Genomic DNA, 22,761 nt, shown 5'->3' with positions numbered 1-22,761 from the left:
GACACTGACTCAGTTGTTTCGCAATCCTAGGAATTCCAAAAACCATAAAAACTGACAATGGCCCTGCTTATTGTTATGAAAAAATCAAAACATTTCTCACAGATTGGGGGGTACTCCATTCCATAGGCATACCGCATTCACCCACAGGACAAGCGATTGTAGGAAGAGCTCACCATACACTAAAAGAAATGCTTCAAAGACAAAAAAGAGGGGAGTCGGTATATAGCCCCCAGGAACGCTTATGGAAAGCGTCATATGTTCTAAATTTCTTAAACTGTGATGATACAGACCATAGCAGGTATGAAAGCCAACATAAAACTCAAATACTTTCATCTTCCAAACCACCAGTTATGATCAAAGATCTAATATCTGGGCAATGGTCAGGACCAGTAGATCTCATAACATGGGGAAGGGGATATGCCTGTGTATCCAAGGGTACAAAATTACAATGGGTCCCTTCTAGATGTGTCAGGCCTTATATTAGCCCTCCACCACAACAGGAACAACCACCAGAACAAATAAGTGAAGGATTTGGATTAGAAGAAACATGACCAACAATAGTAAACACATCACACAGTGGAAAAAGAAAAAAAAAAAAGGGGGGGAAAGAGATATGGGTCTGTTCCCTATGTGTGTAAATCTACATTAACATTTCTTTAAAACAGGGATAATCACAAAGAAGCAATAAATGATACAACAGAACCAAAAGAAACATATAAACAGTAACCAATACAGAGCCAAAAGAAACACATAAACAGTAACCAATACAAAACCAAAACTCCATGAGTCAAACACAATAAAGGGTTTAAGAATGCATGTGTAAGGAGAGAATGAAACGGTGGCCACCGGAGTATGAATGAGAAAGTTGAGAGGACGCATGTATGTGTGTGTGAACGCAAGTACACTTTATAGCAAGACGTCTTAAACACTACTTCAAACAACACCACGTCAGACACAACATCTACAACCCAACACATTTCCCTTTTAAATAAAGATGATGCCATTACACAAAGTCACCCTCAGATAAAAGGTTATCCACACCTACAAACCCTGGGTAATTTGAGATTGTTTGAATATTGCACGAACCAATAAAGTTGTAAACAGTTCAATAAAGGCCTTGTGACGATAGGCCCTGTTTTTTATAATTAGTTGAAATAAGATTGGTTATAATAAGAATGTTAAAAATGTATTGTTTCTCAACTTGTTAATAAAAAGAGGGGGGAGATGTGGCAGGAAGAATGTAGCAATGAACCATGGGAGTTGTGGTCTCCCGGGTTCTCAGACAATATTTGATTGTCATTGGTTAGAGGGTCACGTGACATGTTCAGGCGTGGTATTTAAACCTTGGCAGTTTGAATAAACGGTAATTCTGCTCTGGCACTTGTTCGTGTCGGAGTGGGGTTCGTGCCTTGAACAGCACCTCAAAGGAAGAGGAGGAAAAACCAGACCTAGTGGGGAACAACAGAGGAACTTAGCATGGAAAATACTCCCACAGACACTGGGTTTGGGGAAATAAAGGACATTTTTGTCCCAAAGAGCAGTTCAAAACTACTGCTGGCCAATATAGTTATGGTCTTTTTTTTTTGCTGCCCAGGGAAGGGCAATGAGTCCCCAAGTGGCCGTGGGAGTGATTCAAAGGGGTTTTTCTGTAGTGACCAAAGGAGAGGGAATCCAACCAGTCAGCAGGAACTTCCACTTTTTGTCTGCAAATCCAAGAGTAATTCAACCCTGACCTGAGGGGTCCCTGCAAGGAGACACCTGGGGGTCACGGGGAACCCAAAGTGGGACCCCCAGGCTGGGCTGGGCTGGAGGGGGAGGCCCAGGGGAGACGGAGCAGGACAGGCAAAAGAAAGCTGCTTCTTCTTGCTCCTCTTAGTCTCACATCCTCCTTCCCCCTCCCAAATTCGCTCTGGATCTGGCACAGCAATCTTGGGAAGAGAGAACTAAGCTCAAATCCAACCTTGCTGCATCCTGGGCCAGCCCAGCCCCCACACCCCCGATGTGGCTCAACACCCCCATCCCGGTCCATCCCACACCCCCATCCCAGTATATTCCCATCCCGGTCCATCCCACACCCCCATCCCAGTATATTCCCAGCTCGGTCCATCCCACACCCCCATCCCAGTATATTCCCAGCCCGGTCCATCCCACAGCCCCATCCCAGTATATTCCCAGCCCGGTCCATCCCAGCCCGGGTCTGTCTTTCAGTCCCAGCCCGGCTCGGCTTGGCAGGGACTCCAAGCCCCTCCCGTGCCAGCCCTGCCCCAGCAGGGCCATGTGGCAGCAGCCGAGGCGGCTGCAAGGCCGGTCCCCCCCGGGCGGGAGCAGTGGCGGGCCCGGGGCAGCCAAAGGGGTCGGAGCGAGAGGAGCCGGGACGAGGCAGCGCTGCTGCGGCAGCAGCTCCTTCCGAGCCCGCCGGGGCTGGGCGGGAAGGAGGAGCCCGCGGGCAGCCGCTCCCTGCGCGGGCCCTGGGGAGGGGACAGGGCGGGCCGGGAAAGAGCCCTGGCCATGTGCCCGGAGCCGCTGCTTTGGCAGTGCCAGCCCTGGTCATGTGCCCGGAGCCGCTGCTTTGGCAGTGCCAGCCCTGGCCATGTGCCCGGAGCCGCTGCTTTGGCAGTGCCAGCCCTGGCCATGTGCCCGGAGCCGCTGCTTTGGCAGTGCCAGCCCTGGCCATGTGCCCGGGCTGGCGGCAGAGCCGGCAATCGCCGCTGCCCTGAGCCGGCTGGAGCTCCGGGCGAGCCTGAGTTGCAGGCACTGGGAGCTGAGGCTGAGCCCGACCCGGAGCAGAGACCCCCCTGCAGCCCGGGGAGGAGCCCAGGCTGGAGCAGGGGATGCCCAAAGGAGGCCGAGAGCCCGTGGGAAGCCCCTGCAGAGCCGCAGCAGCAAAGCCCTGCTTTGCAGGGCTGCCCCCCCCGGCCCAGCTTGTTGGCTTGAAGGCCAAACTGGGCAGGAAAGCCCTGTCCCGGGGCAGCCCCTGAGCCGGGACAGCCCCTCGGCAGCTGGGACAATGCACAGGGGGGTCCCTGCTCGGCCCTGGCTCAGAACTACTGCCCCGGCCGGGCCCGAGGGGCCCTGGGGGAGAACAACCCAGAGCCCCAGCTGGGCCAGAGCCGCCCAGTTCTGCCCAGTGGGGCCCAGGTCGCTCCCAGCACGGGCCCAGGGTCTCCCAGTAACCCCCAGCATGGGCCCAGTCACCCCCAGCAGGATCCCAGTCACTCCCAGTACAATACCAGTCTCTCCTAGTAGCATCCAAATTACCCCCTGCATGGTCCCAGTTACTCCCAGTCACCCCAGGAGAGTTCCAGCCACTCCCAATACGGTTCCAGTCACCAGCAGTATGATGCCAGTATATCCCAGTCACTCCCACTACCATCCCAGTTGCTTCCAGTAGGAATCCAGTCACTTCCAGTATGGTCCCAGTTGTTCCCACTCACCCCCAGTATGGCTCCAGTCATTCCCAGTCCATTCCATTAGGATTCCAGCATGAGCCCAGACACTCCCTATCTGGTCCCAGTCACTCCAGTATGAACCCCCTCACTCCCAGTTACCCTCATTAAGATGCCATTTGCCCCCAGCACGGTCCCAGTTCCTCCCAGTCACCCAGGATGGTTGCAGTCACTCCCAGTATGATTTCTCTCACTCCCAATCTCACCCAGTATATCCCAGTCACCCCCAGCATGTGCCCAGTCAGTCCCACTATGATCCCAGTCACTCCTGGTCTCTCCCAGTTGCTCCCAGTTTCCTCCATGTGGAGGGACAACTCATTCCCAGTAGTCCCCAGAAGCTTCCAGCATGATCCCAGTTGCTCACAGCCACTTCCAGTCATCCCCATTGCACTCCCAGTTGCTCCCAGTATGATCCCAATCACCTCCTGCATGATCCCACTCACTCCTGGTATGATCCCAGTATGACCCCAGTCACCCTCAGTGTGGTCTCAGTTGCTCCCGGCATGGGCCAAGCTTCTCCCACTGTGATCCCAGTATGATCCCAGTTGTCCCCATCATGGTCCCAGTTGCTCCCAGTTGCCCCTAGCACAGATCCAGTCACTCCAAGTATGATCCCAGTCCTCCCTCCTGACAGTCCCAGTCAATCCCAGTTGCTTCTATTGTAGATCCAGTTACTCACAGTTCCTTCCAGTTGCCCCCAGCCTGGTCCTAATTCCCCTTCACGTAGTCCCAGTCACTCCCAGTATGGTCCCAGTCACCCCCACCATGGTCGCAGACACTCCCAGTATATCCCAGTAGAGCCCTCAGCGTACTCATAGTCCTTCCCAGTCACTCCCAGTTGCCCCAGTAACATTCCAGTTTCCACCAGTATGATCCCAGTGACTCCAAGCCACTCCCACTATATCCTATGTGGCCTCCAGTTGCTCCCAGTAGCCCTCGGTGTGGTCCCAGTTGCTCCCAGTATGATCCCTGTTGCCCCAGATCTAGTCCTAGAGGGTCCCAGTGTGCTCAGATCCTGCTCCTGGGAGGTCCTGCTGGGTCCCAGTCCTGGTCCCGGTTTATCCTGGTGTCCCAGTCCATCCCAGTCCATCCTGGTCCATCCCAGTCCATCCCAGTCCGTCCCAGTCTGTCCCAGTCCATCCCAGTCCATCCCAGTCCATCCCAGTCCCTTCCCAGCAGCCGCCGCCGTTTCCCGGGTCCTGCCCCCCCGCCCCCCCAAGATGCTGACGGGGGTCGGGGCTCCGTCTTTGCCTTCGTCTCCCTGGGCCTGCCTGGAATGAAGGGGCCGCTGGGACACTGCGGGACCTCCTGAAACCAAAGGAACCCGGGGAGAATTTGGATACTCCTGGAATCAAGGCACAATTGGGACACTGCAGGGCCCCATGGAAAAAAAGGAACCTTGTGACACTGCGGAATTCATGGAATCCAGGGGCCTTTGTGACAGGGGGGCCTCATGGAACCAAAGGAACCCTGAGGTGTTTCAGAAGGTCATGGAATCAAGGGGCCACTGGGACACTGCAGGGCCTCTGGCAATTAAAGGAACACTGGGACACTGGGGCAGGACATCCCCCCTGCAATGGCCCCAAGACAATGCCCCATTTGCAAAGGGGTCAGTGCTGAGCTGAGAGGGGGCCGGGACAAGGCAGGAGATGTTGGACCCCAGACTGGTTTGACCCCAAATGAAGCCCCTGATGGTGAGGGAACCCCTGGAGTCCAAGGACTGTCAGTCCATGGGTTTCTACCAGAAAGGGCCAGTCCCCTTTCCCAGGGGCAGGTTCTTCCAACAGAACCCTTCTTGGGGGGTGTGTGAAGATTCCTGCCTTGGCTGGGGACCCCCCAAGGTCACTGCTGGAGGTTGAGAGCAGAGATCTCCCCACAAGCGCTGGTCTGGGGGAGTTCCATCCATCTCTAATTAAGAATTCTTGTTTGTTTGCCACCTTTAGTAGAATTGCTTCAACAATTGCTTTAGTGTAGTGCCCTGTCCTATCTTATCCAGTACTCCTGGTAGTTTTAGTGTTTCTATTGTTCACTAAATAATTCTGATTAAAAGCTTTTGAACCATCATTTGCAAAAATAAATAATTCATATTCCATCAGTAGATATGATTTGCCATCATTAAAGCCTGGGGGACAAACGTGGTTCAGTCCCCCCTCTAGAATTGCTCTAAATTTCAACTGTTGGCACAATGCAAGGCTGAGATTGGATCCAGCAGCCCCCAGCACACAAGAGTAAATTGGGAGCTCAGGGCGACCACCACCCTTTCCCACCCCCCCAGTGCCCAAAGACCCCCATGGGACCGTCCATCCCTCCAGACCACCCCCCCTTTTCCACCCCTCTCCCTGTTCTTCCCACTTTTCCATGGTCCCCTCAATCCCTGGCCACCCCAAGGTCAGTTTTGGGGTACCAACCCCCACTTTTCCCCCCTCTCCCACCCCTTATACATCATTCCCCCAATCCCCAGCCCCCTCATGCTCAGTTTGGGGGTCCCACCATCCACTTTTCCCCACTCTTCTGACTTCTCCCACCCCTTTCCCATCAGTCCCCAATCCTCAGTCCCCCTCCATTTTTGCAGGGTCCCACTCCTGTCCCATTCAGTGTGGGGGTCCCACCACCCCTTTTATCCCCTCTGACTCACCGACCTCCCCCCTTCCCAACACACCCTCTCACCCCAGAGTTCCTTGCCTGCAGCGGGAGGGGCTCCCAGTAACACCAGTGCCCATGAAAGTCCCCCCAAAAAAGGGTTAGGTGGGGTCCTGGGTGGGTTCTGAGTGGGTTTGAGGGTTCCTTGGGGGCTGTGGGGTGGTTTAAGGGAGTCCCAGCACACTTTGGGATGCGTTGGATGCTGTGTTGGGGTGCAGATGTCCCCCCAAAGCTCCCCCAGAACAGGGTGACACAAGGGGGGGGGGCACAGAGGGGTCCCCATTCCTGATCCATCCTGGAGCCACCACACTGGGGGTAACTGGGATCAGAGTGGGAGCAGCCGGGCCCCTGCTGGGCTCATACTGGGATCATCCTGGGAGTGACTGCATAATACTGGGAGTATGTGAGAGGGACTGCAACCATACTGGGAATGACTGGGATCAAACTGGATTCGTACTGCAAGTGTCTGGAAGTTCCTGGGATCATACTGGGGGTGACCGGACTCAGTGGGATCATACTGGGAGAAACTGGGACCATGCAGGGGCAAATGGCATCGTCCAGGCAGTGACTGAAAGTGCCTGGGGCCATACTGGACTCAGACTGGGAGTCCCTGAGAGGGAAAGGAGCCATCATGGGGGGAGACTGGGAGCAACTGGGACCACCTTGGGGGCAACTGGGATCCAATTGGGAGTGACTGGGAGTGACTGGGATGATAGTGGGAGTGACCAGGACCATACAGGAACCATCCTGGGAGTGACTGTCAGTGACCGGGATCATACTGGGAACAACTGGGATCATGCTGGCAGCACAAAGAACAGAGGGAGAGGAGGGGAACAGAGAGGGGAGGGAAAGAGAGGGGAGAGGGAATTTTAGAAAGGATAAAGAGGAAAGAAAGACAAAAAAAGGAAGAAAAATAAGAGGAAAAAGGCAAGTTTAAACATTCAGTAAATGTGTGAGTCACTGAGAGCTCCCAGGTCAAAGGCAGGGGAAGTGTTTGCAGGGGACAGGAGCCTGTTCAGGGCTCAGGAGCTGCTGCTGCCCAAAGGGAGGAAATGCCCCGAGGGCTCGGAGCAGAGTTTGTGCTTTGGGGCCTTTGCCAAGAACCCGCAGGAGGGAAAGCAGTTCCAGCCAGGGGGGCCCAGGGGCTCCCAGCACGGGCCCAGGGGCTCCCAGTCACCCCCAGGATGGGCCCAGTTCCCCCCAGGATGGGCCCAGTCACCCCCAGGATGGGCCCAGTCTCTTTTAGTCACTCCCAGTCTGATCCCAGCATGATCCCAGTCACTCCCAGTCTGATTCCATTCTCTCCTAGTAGGATCCAAGTTATCCCCTGCAAGTTCCCAGTTGCTCCCAGTCAGTCTCAGTATAATCCCAGTCAATTCTGGTGTCTCCCATTATATCTCATTTGCTCCCAGTGTAGTCCCACTCACTCCCGGTCATTTCCAGTAGCTTCCAGCATGATCCCAGTTGCTCACAGCCACTCCCAGTCACTCCCAGTGTGCTCCCAGTCACTCCCACTATGATCCCAGTCGCCTCCACTGTGATCCCACTTGCTCTCAGTATATCCCAGTTGTGCCAACACAGTCCCAACTGCCCTCAGAATGCTCCCAGTCACTCCCAGTATGACCCCAGTCACCCTCACTTTGGGCCCAATTGCCTGAGCATGGGCCAAGCCTCCCACTGAGATACCAGTGTGATCCCACTTGTCCCTAGCATGGTCCCACTTGATCCCAGTTCCTCCCATTGTGATCCCAGTTACTCCCAGCTGACCCTAGCACAGACCCAGTCGCTCCCAGTATGATCCTAGTATAATCCCTGTATGATCCCAGTACAATCACAGTTACCCCAGCATGGGCCAAGCTGCTCCCAGTTGCCTCCAGCACAGATCCAGTCAATCCAAGTATGGTCCCAGTCTTTCCCCACCATGGTCCCAGTCAATCCCAGTTTCCCTATTGTAGATCCAGTCACTCCCAGGGGCTCCCAGTGTGATCCCAGTCACCCCCAGGATGGCTGCAGACACTCCCAGTATATGCCAGTTGCCCTCAGCATGCTCATAGTCATACCCAGTTACTTCCACTTGCCCCAGGATGTTTCCAGTTCCCATCAGTACAATCCCAGTCACTCCCAGTCTATGCCAGTCTCCTCCAGAATACACCCTGTAACTCCCAGTCACTCTTAGTTTCTTCCAGTTGATCCGAGTTGCTCCAAGTATGTCCCCAGTTAGCTTCCAGCATGACCCTACAGGTTCCCAGTTCCCCTCTATGTAGTTTCAGTCACTCCCAGTATGATTCCAGTCACTGACAGTCACTCCCAGGACGGTTCATGTATGGTCCTGATCACTCCCACTAGGATCCCAGTCACTCCCAATAAGATCCCAGTCACTCCCACTAGGATACCAGTCACTCCCAGTCACTCCCAATACGATCCCAGTTGCCCCCAAGGTGGTCCCAGTTGCTCCCATTCCCCCCCCAGGATGGTTCCTTTCCCTCTCAGGGACTCCCAGTCTGAGTCCAGTATGGCCCTAGGCACTTTCAGTCACTGCCTGGACAATGCCATTTGTCCCTGCATGGTCCCACTTGTATGGCACACGGGTGGGGCTGCATTCTGACCTTGTGAGGTGTTGGTTCTTTGGTTGCCAGGGCCCATTCTGGAATGGAGAGGACAGGCCGTGACATCACAAAGGGGCCCATGGCACAGGGGTGGGGCTGCAGTAGGGGTTGTGAGACATTGGTGTTTTGGTTTCCAGCAGCCACTCCAGAATGGAGAGGATAGGCTGTGACACCACAAAGGAGCCCTTGGCACACGGATGGGGTTGAACTGTCACATGGTGGGGGCTTGGTTCTTTGGTTTCCAGAGGGCATTCCAGAATGGAGAGCATAGGCCAGAATGGATAGGACAACAAAAGGGCCCAAAGCACATGGGTTGGTCTGCACTGTGGTGTGGGGTGTTGGTTCTTTGGTTGCCAGGGCCTATTCTGGAATGGAGAGGACAGGTTGTGACAAGAAGGGCCTGTCAGAACTGCAAAGACGGACACACAAGAATCTTATGTGGGCATATTCTCTGTTCTGCCCTGCACACCCTAGTGTTGGGGTCAAAACTCAGCCTGCCTGCTTCCCTCTCCTAAGGGACTTGTTCTTAGACATCCCTTTCCCCTACGCTCCTTTCAAAAGCCCTCCTGGTAATTCCCAGGCCTGTACCTGGCTCTCATCCCCTCTCTGGCTCATGGTCCTCGACTTATCTTTCAGAGAGCTCGGCCTGTCAATCCATCGTCCCTTTGGCTGGCTCAGAGGTTGCTGCAGTCGCTGGGTTATTCTCTTCGTCAGCTCCCAGAAAGAAAACCAAAATCAATGCAGGACTTTAGCAGCACATCGGCCAAACCCCAACCCTTCCACCACTCACCATCTCCTAAGTGTTCTGAGGTCCTCCAGTCCCTGGCTCTGGTCAGAGTCGCAGCCTGCAGCTCTCACTGCATGACACACCTGGAAGAGGGAAAGAAAACCTTCTGTGGCATTTCTGAAAGTTCCCTGGGCCCCTGCTCCTCCTCGCTACTTCCCCTACTCACCTGCAACACTCATCTCTTTCCAAAGGCTACCAGGACGGCACGTCCAAAGAGAAGAGGGAAATGCTTCATTGCTGAGCCCTGCAATACCCTGCCCTTGCCCACCAGGCCAGCACAAGAGCACCTGACCTTGTTGCTCGGCTCCTGGGCCTGTGGCTCTGCTCCCCTGGCAATACGCACGGCCACTGCAAAGAAATCACCCAGGGAAGGCACACACTGACGGATCCCCTCAGAGGGCAACATTCTCACCAAAGCTCCCCTCTCAGCTTCCTTTACACTGACCTCTTACTGCAGGGACCTCCTTCCCGTTCTGTTGATGCTTCTCAGGTTGCGAACCACCCAGAAAAAAAAACAAATGCCAAGGAATGTGCTTAGATTCACCAAGGATACAGCCCACCAAAATTAACATCTGATTCAGACTGGCAGGAAAATGCTCACCTTGCTCATCGTCCCTCCGGTGCCGAAGGCCCCCCCACCACTTGCATCCCACCTGGAAAGAACAAAAAGGTGCTCACAGAACGACCTTTGAAGAGAAGTGCCTGTCAGAACTGCAAGGAGGGATGCACAACAATCTCACGTGGGGGATATTCTCTGCTCTGCCCTGCAGACCCTTTTGCTGGGGTCAAAACACAGCCTCTCTGCTTCCCTCTCCTGAGGGACTTGTTCTTAGACATCCCTTTCCCCTCCCGGCAATTCCCAAACCTGTACCCGGCTCTCATCCCCTCTCTGGCTCAGAGCCCTCAACTTCTCTTGCAGAGAGCTGGGCCTGTCAACCCACCTGCCAAAAGCACGGCCCTTCAGCTGCCTCGGATGTTCCTGCAGTCGCCCCAGGCCCTGCCCAAGGCCCTCCCATCAGGGACTGGGCCCTGGGGGCCGGGGGAGAACCCACCCGCGGCTTGGCCCTTCTTGCCCAGCCCTGCTCTGGCCCAGCCTCCTCCCCCTGCACACTCCCCACTGCCACAGCCTGCGCTGGGGCAGCATTTCCTTCCTGGGCCCTTTCCAGCTGCCCCCATGGGGACACTTCCATTTTCTGGGCCAGGCCCCAGAGGCAATCCCAGTCAGTCCTGCCCCTCGTCCCCAGCCCGGCTCACTGACTCCTGGTGGCCCCTGGAAGCCAAGAGCCAAAGGCCGACCCCCCCAGAGTGCAGCCCCCCCATCTGCACTGGGGCCCCAGGGCTTCCCTTTCCCAAGCAGCCCCTGCAAAGCCTTGTCAGAGAGAAAACTGGGTGACCCGAGTCCTGGATGCTTTTAGGAAAGAGGTCTGAACATTTCTTGACTAATGGAGGAGGATGACTTTTTTATTCTTGACCTTTCCAGTTCTCCCTTTGGGGGCAGGATGTCCTGTGGGCCAATGTTTTGTTCCCTTTGCAGTGAGTGCAGCCTCAGAGGGCTGAGCCCTCTCTGGCTGGGCTTGGCCTCTCCTGCAGAGACTCAGGCCTGGCTGGGCTGCCCCAGGCAGACGCTGCAGGAAGAAGAGCTCAGGCCGCCTGGCTCTGGTGTCCCTGGGGCTCAGCCTGTGCCCCATTGCTGGGCAGGGGCTGAGCCCCACCTCTGCCTCGGGGCCTTGGCCAAAGGGCTGGCAAGGAAGAGGCCCAGGAGCCTTGGGGCCTGCCCAGCTTTCCTCCTCCCTGGGGGCTCTCAGTCCTCCCCTGACACCGTGTGGGCCCAAGGCCTTGCTGGCTTCGGGCTCACGGCCCGCCGGCACCACCCCAGCGGCCTGACCCCCCTCCTTCCCCTCTCTCCAGCCTCTCCTGCCTTTTCTGGCAAGGGGCCATCCAAGGAAAAGCCCGGTTCTCAGCAATGGCACCTGTGGCACGGCTGCAAGGCTCGAGTGGGCCAGGCAAGAGCAGGAGCAGCGAGAGCCTGAGGAGCCAGGAGATGCCCTGGCTGGGCATCGTGCTGCTGCGGGACGAGCTGACACCTCTGCACAGTCTCTGCCCGTCCCTGCCAGCCGACTTCTGCCCAGGCTCTGGGCACGGGGACGCAGCACTGACAGTTTTCAGCCCCCGCGCTGTTCCACAGAGGCTGTGATGTCACAAGGCCCTTGCCTGGCAGCCAGGAGATGGGCAAGGCAAGGCAAGGACGGAGCCTCGGAGCCACCAGCACGCTGTCCCCAAAGGCTGGGCTGGCACAGAAGCCCAGAGTCCATGAGCTTGGCAGAGACTTGTGAGATCAACCGGGGTCCAGCCTACGCCCCATCCCCAGCACGTCAAGCAGACCGCGGCACTCAGTGCCATGGCCAGGCTTTGCTTAAACACCTCCAGGGACGCTGACTCCACCACCTCCCTGGGCAGCCCATTTCAATACCTAATCCCTGTTTCTCTCCAAAAAGTCCTGCTCCTGTCCCTGACAAACAGCCCCTGACAGGTAGGTCCTCGTGTCCTCTTGTCCTATCACCTGTTGCCTCGGAGAAGTGGCTGACCCCCACCTGGCTCCAGCCTCCTGTCAGGAAGTTGTGGACAGGGAGAAGGTCAGCCCCGAGCCTCCTCTTTTCCAGGTTGGAGAAGCCCAGCTCCCTCAGCTGCTCCTCACAGGACAGGCACTGCAGACCCTTGCCCAGCTCCATTGCCCTGCTCTCCACTCACTCCAGCCCCTCAGTGTTCTCCCTGAATTGAGGGGCCCAGAGCTGGACACAGCACTCCAGGGGTGGCCTCACCAGTGCCCAGTCCAGCAGAAGAATCACTGCCCTGCTCCTGCTGCCACCCTCTTTCTGATCCAGGCCAGCCTGCCCTTGGCCTTCTTGCCCACCCGGGCACCCGCTGGCTCAGGTTCAGCCTCTGTCCACCAGCACCCCCAGGGCCTCTCCCACGGGGACCCTTTGCAGCTCCTCTGCCCTTGGCCTGGAGCTGCAGGGGGTTCTTGTGGCCAGAGGCCCCAAAGGCCCCAAAGGCACTCTTGAACCTCATGCCCACAGGCTTGGCCCAGAGGTCCAGCCTGTCCAGGTCCCTCTGCACAGCCTTCCTACCCTCCAGCACATCCACACTGCAAGCCAACTTGGGGTCCTCTGCCAATTTGCTCATGGAAGACTCAATGCCCTCCTGCAGATCCCCACGAAAAATAGGCAACAGGACTGGACCTGTTACCCAACAAGTTCTAGTGCTTGACAAAGGAGCCCACCCAGCAGTGGGGAGAAACTGCTGGCAGGAGATTGAATGGGGCAATAGACAATGGATGATGGACAAGTTCTGGGCCATGGCCATTTGTTAGAAAAACAAAGTAAAAGCTTAAGGCCTGCCATATTTCAGTGGTCAGAGACCTGGCAGAGAAATCTCTTTTTGAGACCTGGACACCAAGAAGGCAGAATTTCTAAACCACAAAGACCCTTAGAGAAACCAGAGACAAAGACAAAACTAACACAGTTACTGAAGCTCTCCCTATCTAGGGAAAAGACAAGAAAAGGACAAAAATTGTGGACTAAGTATCATGCAAAGTGAGAAATCAAGAGCCAATAGAAGAGAGAAGAAGAATTCCTGCAGAGAACTGGTAAGCCAAGGGACAGGAATTCCTTTGTCTGCTAAAATGTAAAAATAGTTAAAAGCTTTGAGAACTGATGTACAGGTGTTAGAGAGCAATTCCTGTGTCCCTTCAGCGCTGAATGAAGTAGGGTCACCTCTGGAACCCAACCAACTGCTCAGAGATTTTATTCCCCGGCTTTCACTGACAGTTTCTGGGGACCCAGATGAGACAAAGCAGCGCCGACAGGGCAGAGCAGAGGAATCGTTGGCCCTGCAGCGTGTACCAAAGGAGTTTTGGGGAGATCTTCCAGTTCCCTGGTCTGGAGAGTTCACCACGCCTTCTTTTCTGGGAAAAAGAACAGGCCATGAATTTTGGGGACTTGGTTTTAAGGCCTTTTGCCTGCACATGAGGCACAGCAATGGGAAGGACGCAGCGTGAGGCTGAGAGGTTTCTGTCATAGTTTGTGGGCTTGGGTGAGATTGGGCCAGAATTACAGGACACCTGTAAAATCTGGGCTTTGGGAAAGGTTGGGGAGGGTTGGGAAAGGTGTTCAAAGGGTGGTTTTGCCTGAGGTGTTAAACATGGGAGTGGGTCTATCTTCCCAATTTGATGCCAGATTTATGCCCCAAAGAAGGCCCAGAGGAACTACTCATAGACAGAGTTTTTAGTCTATAAGCAGGAGGTATTTATTTTCCACGGCCGGGAAGCGGCCAGGTCGCCCTGGACAAACCGCTTCAATGAGGAACTTACAATTTGAGCTTTTATCCACTTTTTGCTAAGCAATTACATCACATATTATGAATATTCATTACATTGCAACATCTACTTTTAATATTCATAACAGAAGGAGTTGAGGCGGAGTTAGAGGCGTGGTCTTCAATTTGGGGAGAACTTCGGTGGTAGTTCCTGTCTTCCTTCATCATGAACCCAATGTCCTTTCATCATCCTCCTCATAAACTTTTGAACCTTCCCTAATTTGGGTAGTTTCCTTGTGTATTTGGCAGGGATTTCCAATGTCTGGCAGAAGTTCCTGGTTTCTTGGCTTGTCTCTTTTCTTATCTGCCTTTGTTTTCTTCCATATGTCCTTTTTTGTGTGTGCTAGCATTTCTAGTTCTCCCCGTTCATGCCCATGTTCTTTCATGTCAGAGTGTCCTGTATTCTAGTGAATTTATTGCCTCCGCTATTTCTTAATACTAAGTTCTCTATGCCTTTGCTTAAGGCTGCATTTGGTGTTTAACTCTCTAATTCTTGTACTGCTCTATTAAATTCGCTTTCCAGGTTTTACCTGGCTTCAAATTCCCAAGAGAAGAGATCCCAGAAAGCTCCCCTGCAGGTTGTGTTTTAGGGAACAGGAGAAGAGACCGAGGGTAAGGGGTTTCTTTCCTGGAGGGCAGGGCTGTCGTTCACTTGCAGGAGCCCTGTGCTGAAATTGCCAGTCTCACTCCCCAAATTGAATACGGACAAAGATTCCTGCCAGACAAAAGGTGCCAGGACAGAAAGCTCTTGCTGCCCATGGAGTTCCCAGGGTGGCCCCACAACTGCATCTGAAACCCAAAGGTTCCAGGCTTTCTTTCCTGGGGGAAAGGCCGTGACATAACAAAGAGTCCCGTGGCAGACAGGTGGGGCTGCACTGTGGGGGTGTGAGGTGTTGGTTCTTTGGTTTCCAGGGCCCATTCTGGAATGGAGAGGACAGGCTGTGACACCACAAAGGAGCCCTTGGCACACGGATGGGGTTGAACTGTCACATGGTGGGGGCTTGGTTCTTTGGTTTCCAGAGGCCATTCCAGAATGGAGAGGATAGGCCAGAATGGACAGAACAACAAAAGGCCCAAAGCACATGGGTTGGTCTGCACTGTGGTGTGGGGTGTTGGTTCTTTGGTTGCCAGGGCCTATTCTGGAATGGAGAGGACAGGCTCTGACAAGAAGTGCCTGTCAGAACTGCAAAGACGGACGCACAAGAATCTTATGTGGGCATATTCTCTGCTCTGCCCTGCACACCTTTGTGCTGGGGTCAAAACTCAGCCTCTCTGCTTCCCTCTCCTGAGGGACTTGTTCTTAGACATCCCTTTCCCCTGCGCTCCTTTCAAAAGCCCTCCTGGCAATTCCCAAGCCTGTACCCGGCTCTCATCCCCTCTCTGGCTCATGGTCCTCGACTTATCTTTCCGAGAACTGGGCCTGTCAACCCATCATTCCTTTGGCTGGCTGTATTGGGAGGGGTTCGGATCATACTGAAGCTGAAACCACGACACTGTTGAACGCTCAACAAAACCAATATTTATTACCAAGAGGTGGCCAACAAAACGAACAAACCCAAAGGAGAGGAAGGAAGAGAGAAACAAGCCCCCAGCATGACCTCCCCCAGTTACCCAGCTGTTGCCCATAAAGTTCTCTCACTGACCTAGCATGCCTGTAATTACCCAGAGCAGAAGCCGCATCCTTGGAAAGTCAGTAAGTGGCTTTCCCTGCGCCTGCATACTGCGCTGGGGGGGTCTTTTCCAAATGAGTCTGGGGGCGTCCTTCATCATTATAGTCTTCATTTTCTCCTTCAAGTGACCTTGGAGGACAATTAGCCAATCACAGAACACCAATTAAATATAGTTTATACCAAAACTCCCTTCAAGGACAAAGTTCCCGTTTTATCAGTGCTTGTTTTCTCATAACTTTGCAGGGAAAGAACAAACCTGTTGCAGGTGGCTGGGCCAAACACAGACCAAAGTATCAGCGGAATTAACCCCTGATACATCCCACCACGTGGTCTGTGGTTGGACCATGACACTGGTGAATGACTCAAACAGCATACTGATGAAGTGTCATCTCCAAAAATGTAAAACAACATAACAACTGAGTAACAGCAAAAGTACAGACAATAATATAATCATGTCCCTCCCCAGTGAGGAGATCCAAGTGGGTTACAGTGGTCATTTACTTGGAGTCAACAGTACTTGAGATAATCTTTTCCCAGTTGGCAGACCTAGTTCCCAGGTTTGGACAGGTGAACAGGTGTGTCCAATCTTATGGGCCCGGACAACGCAATGAATCTCAGGAATTTCTGCAAAATATAAAGTCTAGTACAACAGAACTTCTCATTTCAGAAATTTTATAATTTGGATTCATCTTTTATAGTATGAAGTGGTTGACTGCCAGTCACAAATTTATGGGCCTGTTAGGAGCCATCACAGGCAATGTATATCTGGAGTTTGATGCAACACCAGACAACATCCTGGTCTCACCAACCCTCCCACAGAAAACTTGCACTCTCTGTACAGATTCCAGGCCTCATCGGGAGCAAACCGTCCTGCCCCAGTTTACCCCTGACTGCAGTCAATCCCCTCCACCTCATGGAGTGATAGCACAGGTTATCTCTTGCCTCCATGCTATAAAAGAATTTTTTATCCATCTTCACATTAACTATACCATTGAGTGTGAAACCATTTCTGTGCTTAAATAGGATGTTACCAGTTCATCACAAGAAAATTGCAGGCATGATGCGAGCCAGAGCCCATAGGGAGGTCCACAAAGGGCCCTGTCACAGCAGTGACATCATTGGGGACACAGGTGACAGCCCTGGGGACAGCGGTGACATCACAGACACAGCGGTGACATCAAAGGGATGTCGGTGACATCACAGGGACAGCAGTGACATCACAGAGACAGCAGTGACATAATAGAGACAGTGGTGACATCACAGGGACAGCGGTGACATCACAGAGACATTGGTGACATCACAGACACAGCAGTGACGTCACATGGAGATCGGTGACGTCACAGAGACAGCAGTGACATCACACAGACATCGGTGGCATCAAAGGCACAGCAGTGACATCACAGGGAGACCGATGACATCACAGGCACAGCGGTAATTCACAGGGACAGCAGTGTCATTACAGGGACAGCAGTGACATCACAGAGACATTGATGACATCACAGACACAGCGGTGACCTCACAGGGACAGCATTGACATCAGAGAGACAGCGGTGACCTCACAGAGAAAGCAGTGACATCACAGGGACATCGGTGACATCACAAGGACAGCCGTTACATCACAGAAAAAGCGGTGACATCACAGGCACAGCGGTGATATTAAAGGGACAGTGGTGACATCACATAGACAGCGGTGACATCACAGAGACAGCGGTGACATCACAGAGACAGCGGTGACATCAGAGGGACAGTGGTGGCATCACAGGCACAGCGGTGACATCACAGGGACAGCGGTGACATCACACAGAAATTGATGACATCACGGGGACATTGGTGACATTACAGGCAGAGCGGTGACATCACAGGGACAGCGGTGACATCACAGGGACAGCGGTGACATCACAGAGACAGCAATGACATCACAGGCACAGCAGTGACATCAAAGGGACAGCAGTGACATCACACAGACAGCGGTGACATCACAGAGACAATGATGACATCACAGGGACATTGATGACATCACAGAGAAAGTGGTGATATCCCAGGGACATCGGTGACATCACAATGACATTGGTGACATCACAGAGAAAGTGGTGACATCAAAGGGACAGTTGTGACATCACAGGCACAGCGGTGACATCACAGGGACAGTGCTGATATATTGGGGAGCGGTTATTGTATCAGGGAAGGTCCGAGATATACAGACACGAAATAAAGACACCGTTGCTAGCTCAACAAAAAAATAAAACAATATTTATTACAAAAGGTGGCCAAGAAAATGAACAAACCCAAAAGAGAGGAAGGAGGAGAGAAATAAGCCCCCAGCATGACTTTCTCAGTCACCCAGCTGTTGCCCATAAAGTTCTCTTACCGACCTGGCATACCTATAATTACCCAGAGCAGAAGCTGCATCCTCGGAGAGTCAGTAAGTTCACAAACTGGCAGGTGTTCCCGCCAAAGGAAACGTTGTCCTTGAAGTAAAGCCTAACCTGCAGCCAAGAAAGCACTGTCTACTTTTATACAATTAATTGAGTTACTACCACCTCCCAGGTGTGGCCAGCACCGCCCAGCCCGAGGCCCTCAGTCCCACCCCTGGTTATGTCAGTGCATCTCTTCTGCACACGCGTGAGAACTTGGGAAATCCCCTCACGCACGTGCAGTGTGTTTTGGGGGTCTTTCTTAATTGAGTCTGGGGTCGAGCCTTCCTCATCCTCCTCCTCAAACTCTCCTTCAAGCGACCTTGGAGGACATCTGGCCAATCACAGAATGCCAATTACAACAGTTTATACAAGAAGCTCTCTTCAAGGACAACTTTCCTGTTTATCAGGGCTTGTTTTCCCATAACTTGGCAGGGAAAGAGCAAAGCTTTCTCAGGTGGCAGGGCAAAACACAGACCAAAAGTATCAGCATAAATTCACCCTGGTACAGGGGGTCAAACCTGTCCCATGAAGTCCGAGCAGGTCCGGGCTGGGGGCAGAACAGGGCGCAGGAAACGAAGGCAAACGGGAACCAGCAAACAGCCAGATGAGCAGGCCGAGAACAAAAGGACCTCGGAGCCTCTCCAACACACCCCTTGCCTGAGTTAAGGCCAAAGGGAAGGGCCTTGCCCTTTGCCCAGGAGAAAGCAAAAAACTCCACCCCCCCAGAGCCTTCTGAGGGCTCCCAACCTGCAATGTGGGCTGGGCCAGTTCTTTTGTGGGTGTGAGTCACCCAAGGCAAAGCCCCCTCCCCCATTCAACATCTTTCTTTTCCAGTGGGGCAGGGGAAAGAAAAATTCCTGCTTGGTTTTTTAGAAGAAGTAAAGCTGTGACAGGGATCCCCTCCCCCCTGCCCTCACTGCCCCCCAGTAACAGGGACTGGGGAGAACTGGGAAGCTTTACTGGGAACACTGGGAGCAGCCGGCTGGGGTCAGAATAAAAGCAGGGCTGGGGGGGACACACGACCCCCCAAACTCAGTGTGGGGATGGACTGGGGGGTCCCGGCTGGGCCCGAGGCCACGGGGAGGGGCTGCGGCCGCCGGTGGCTCAGGAGCTCTGTGGGGAGAGAAAAGGGGGTGAGAGCAGGGTGGGGGGGCAGGGGGGGCACAGAGGCTGTGGGCAAGGGGGGGAAAAAACCCCCGGGGACCCCCCTTTACCTTCTCCCACAGGTAGAAGGCGAGCCCCAGCGCCAGGAAGACCAAGCCCAAGACGAAGCCCCCGACCCCCACCAGGATCTTGCTGCGGACGGTGTCCGGTGGCATCTCTGGGGGGAGCCGGGGGGGTCAGCACCCCCAAAACCTCCCACACACAACCCGGCACCCCACAAATGCCGTCCCGCTCTCCCCCAGCCCACCCAGCACCCCATGAAACCTCCTGCCAGTCCCTTCCCAGCCCCTCTGCGATCCACCAAGCCCCTCTCAACCCCTTTAGGACTCTCCAACCCCCCTCCCATCACCCCCAGCACCCACCAAACTCCCTCCCAGTTGCCCCCAGTTGCCCCCTTTCCCCCCTGCCCCCCCTGCCAGTGTGCCCCCGGTGCTGGGGGGGCCGGGCCGTACCCCAGTGCCGGCTGAGGGGGTGCTCCAGGCTGACGTGCTCCACCTGGCAGCTGTAGGTGACCCCGCGCCGGGGGGGGATTTCCAGCATCACCAACACCTGGTAGGTCCAATCCCCGTTGGGGACCACGTCGGTGGCCACCACGTGCTCCGGCAGCTCCTGCCCATCCTGGAACCACCTCACCTGCACCGGCGCAGGGTAGAAATCCATCACGGAGCAGAGCAGGCGGCCGGGGCCGGGCTGGGAGCTCGACGGCACCAGCGAGATGGACACGCTGGGGGGCACTGGGAGGGACGGGGGAGACACTGAGCTGAGCTGGGGGGCACTGGGAGGGAGGGGAGAGGACTTGTAGGACATTGGTAGGGATTGGGATGTCACTGGGAGGGACTGGGATGGCACTGGGAGGGACTGGGAATAGAGTGGGGTAGAAGGGGATGGGCTGGGGGGGCACTGGGGAGAGAGTTGGGAGATGTGGGAGTGAAGTGGGAACGACTGGGAATGGAGTGAGAGGGACTGGTCTGGACTGGTCTGGACTGGGAAGGAAGCGATGGGGACTGGGAGGCTGAGTCGTGGTGAGGGAACTCTTTGGTTTGGGTCTGCCTGGCAACTGGAGCGTCATCAGAGAGACGCGCTGGGATTGACTGAGGGGCGTGAGCTCGGTGGCCCCAGCGGGGTGGAGACGCGGGGGGCACTGGGAGAGACTGGGATGGACTGGGATGGACTGGAGTGCACTGGGAGAAACTGGGAGAAACTAGGAGAGACTGGAGTGGACTGGGAAGAACTGGGAGGGGGCCAAAGGGCATGGGGAATGGCAGAGGGAGGGCTGAGGGGTCTGGGGTGATTCCCAGGGACGGTTTGAGGGGCTCCAGGGTCATTCCCAGGGCAGGGCCCGAGGGGACCCACTGTGACCCACACTCACCTCTCCTCTCCACGGTGAACGGAGCATCAGCCTTGTAGTTGTACCGGCAGTACCTGTCCACCGCAGAGCGTTTGTACTCCAGCCATTCCCGTTTACTGTTGAAGTGCCTGGCCAGGGTCTCCCCACGTGGGGTGTCCCCCACATAGACCCCCACATCGCTGTCGAAGTGCAGGAACTGTTCCCGGTTGTAGATGTGCCTCTCGACGAACCTCACCCGCTCGGTGCCGTTGATGAAGTGACACTCGTGGTTTGTCATCAGCTGGAACACCCCTGTGTGTGCAGGACACGGGGCAGGGGGTGCCCCGTACCCCCCCTGCCCCTCAGGCCCTATTCCACTCCAGCAGGGTTGGAGCTCAGGGGGCCACCCCGGACCCCCCTTTCCCACCCCCCTCTGCCCCACGGACGCCCCAGTACCGGCTCTTGGCTGGGGGCGAACCCCCCCATCGGTCCCCCAGGATGGACAAGGTGGTTGGGGACTCCCTCAATGCGGATCCGACCCCCCCAGAGTCCCAGGGAACCGCTCCAGGGCTCAAGGGACACCCAGGGACCCCCAGGGCACCCCTCTGCCTGATCTCCCACACCCCCTTGCCCCCCTCTCCCACCCCTTTCCCACCGGCCCCACAATCTCCAGACCCCCCAACCTCACTTTAGGGCTCCCACCCCCCTCCCACTCACTCTGGGCCTTCCAACCCGCCTCGCACTCACTTTTGGGGCTCCCAACCCCTCTTTTCTCCCCTCTTTACCCCCCTTTCACACCCCACCCCCCTGCCCGCCCCCCCGCTCACCCGACAGCTCCTCGCCCGCAGCCGGGGGGGCTCCCAGCACCACCAGCACCGCCAGCACGGCCCCAGCTCCCCGCACACGCTCCATGCCCAGCGCCGGACAGCTGCTGACAGCCCCAAACCAGCCGGGCGGCGCCGTTTTGGGGGGTTTGGGGCGCGCTGGGCTTGGCTGAGGGCGCAGTTGGGGCCTTTTTCGAGGCGTCTTCCCGGCGACTGATGAGTCATCAGCGCGGCGCGCTGGGATTGGGCGCGGGCGGCGTGGGCGCTTTGGGATTGGCTGAGGGCCGTTGGGGGCCCCCGCGGCAGCCCCGGGGCTGGGGGGTTCGGGGCGGTCCGTGGGGGAGGGGGCAGCTCAGGTGAACCCAAAATTGGGCATCCAGGGAGTGCAGAGAATTGGGAAGCTTTACTGGGAACACCGGGAGCAGTCAGCTGGTGTCAGAACAAAAGCAGGTACAGGGGGATAAACGACCCCCCCAAAATCAGCACGGGGATGGATTGGGGGGTCCAGGCTGGGACGCTCAGCCCTCCAAGGACCCCCCCAAATCCCTTCTCAGCCTTTCCATTTCCCCACAAAGCTGCTCCCATCCCCAAAAGGCTCCCACAAAACTCCCTCCCAGTTGCCCCCAGGACTCACCAAAGCCCCTCTCAGCCCTCCCAGCACCCACCAACCTCCTTCTCAGCCTCTCCATTTCCCGCCAGACCCTTTCCCTTACCCCTCAAACTCCCTCCCAGTTCCCCCCACGGCCCCCAGAGCCCCTCACCCCCCTGCCAGTGTGCCCCCGGTGCTGGGGGGGCCGGGCTGTACCCCAGTCCCGGCTGAGGGGGTGCTCCAGGCTGACGTGCTCCACCCGGCACCGGGGGGGATTTCCAGCATCCCCAGCACCTGGTAGGTCCAGTCCCAGTTGCCTCAAGAGAGCGCGGAGGAAAAGACTCCAGGCCAGGGGAGTGGATGAGATGAGATAAAGAGAGCAGGTCCTTTAGTGGAGCCTCAGGCCAGGGGAACACACACAACGTGCACCCCCCAGGCAGTGGCTCTGTGATTTTATAACAAGGTCCATCCAACCCCAGATCTCTCCACCCCCCAGTTCTGCCCCGTTCTGCCCCTGACACACCCCTTTGGGAACTGGGTTTGGGGTCTTTCTTCCTCAGCTTCATCTTCTTCGCAGCACCCACAGTCCTTGGAGCTCCTCCAAAGTTCTGGGCTTGAAGGTGGCTGTGTCTGTGTGATGTCTTCTGGTCCAGGCTTTTCTACAATTCTACCTTGAAAAGAAGACTAAACACACTAACGGGATTTAGAGGGGTTGATATGGGATGGGGTAACAGGGTTGGGGATGTCCAAACATTATGCTACAGGGTAAGGGATAGAATGCAGCTACATTAAAATCTACAATCACTACACCACTACTTCTAAAATCTACAAAAGATAAAAATTCCAAAAAGCTCTGAGGCATCACACCTCTTTTTTTACAGTTCTATCACAACTTTTTATAAGTCAATCATATTATA

At 55.4% G+C, this 22,761-nt stretch overlaps 1 protein-coding gene across 1 annotated transcript; it reads right to left on the bottom strand.

The window, feature by feature from the left end:
- Positions 1 to 17,813: 17,813 nt before the first annotated feature.
- LOC114001397 (class II histocompatibility antigen, B-L beta chain-like) lies at positions 17,814 to 21,343 on the bottom strand. Its single transcript, XM_027746513.2, has 5 exons — positions 21,259 to 21,343; positions 20,474 to 20,743; positions 19,557 to 19,838; positions 19,155 to 19,261; positions 17,814 to 19,053 (listed from the first exon to the last, which is right to left on the bottom strand). The coding sequence occupies exons 1-5, from the start codon at positions 21,341 to 21,343 to the stop codon at positions 19,045 to 19,047; spliced, it is 753 nt and encodes a 250-aa protein (XP_027602314.1). The 3' UTR covers positions 17,814 to 19,044.
- Positions 21,344 to 22,761: the final 1,418 nt, after the last annotated feature.

Source organism: Pipra filicauda, unplaced genomic scaffold (genome assembly GCF_003945595.2).
Source record: "Pipra filicauda isolate LSUMZ 115617 unplaced genomic scaffold, ASM394559v2 scaffold786_size88705_pilon, whole genome shotgun sequence".
NCBI classification, from domain to species: Eukaryota; Metazoa; Chordata; class Aves; order Passeriformes; family Pipridae; genus Pipra; species Pipra filicauda.
This window is presented reverse-complemented; position numbering and strand designations above follow the sequence as displayed.

Excerpts from the sequence above, each read along its gene's own strand:
- LOC114001397 (XM_027746513.2), bottom strand. The coding sequence starts at position 21,343 with ATGGAGCGTGTGCGGGGAGCTGGGGCCGTGCTGGCGGTGCTGGTGGTG. Across the intron at positions 20,744-21,258 it reads TGCGGGCGAGGAGCTGTCGG|GGGTGTTCCAGCTGATGACA; the intron begins GTGAGCGGGGGG and ends CTGCACACACAG. Across the intron at positions 19,262-19,556 it reads CCCCCTCAGCCGGCACTGGG|AGATGCCACCGGACACCGTC; the intron begins GTACGGCCCGGC and ends GGCTCCCCCCAG.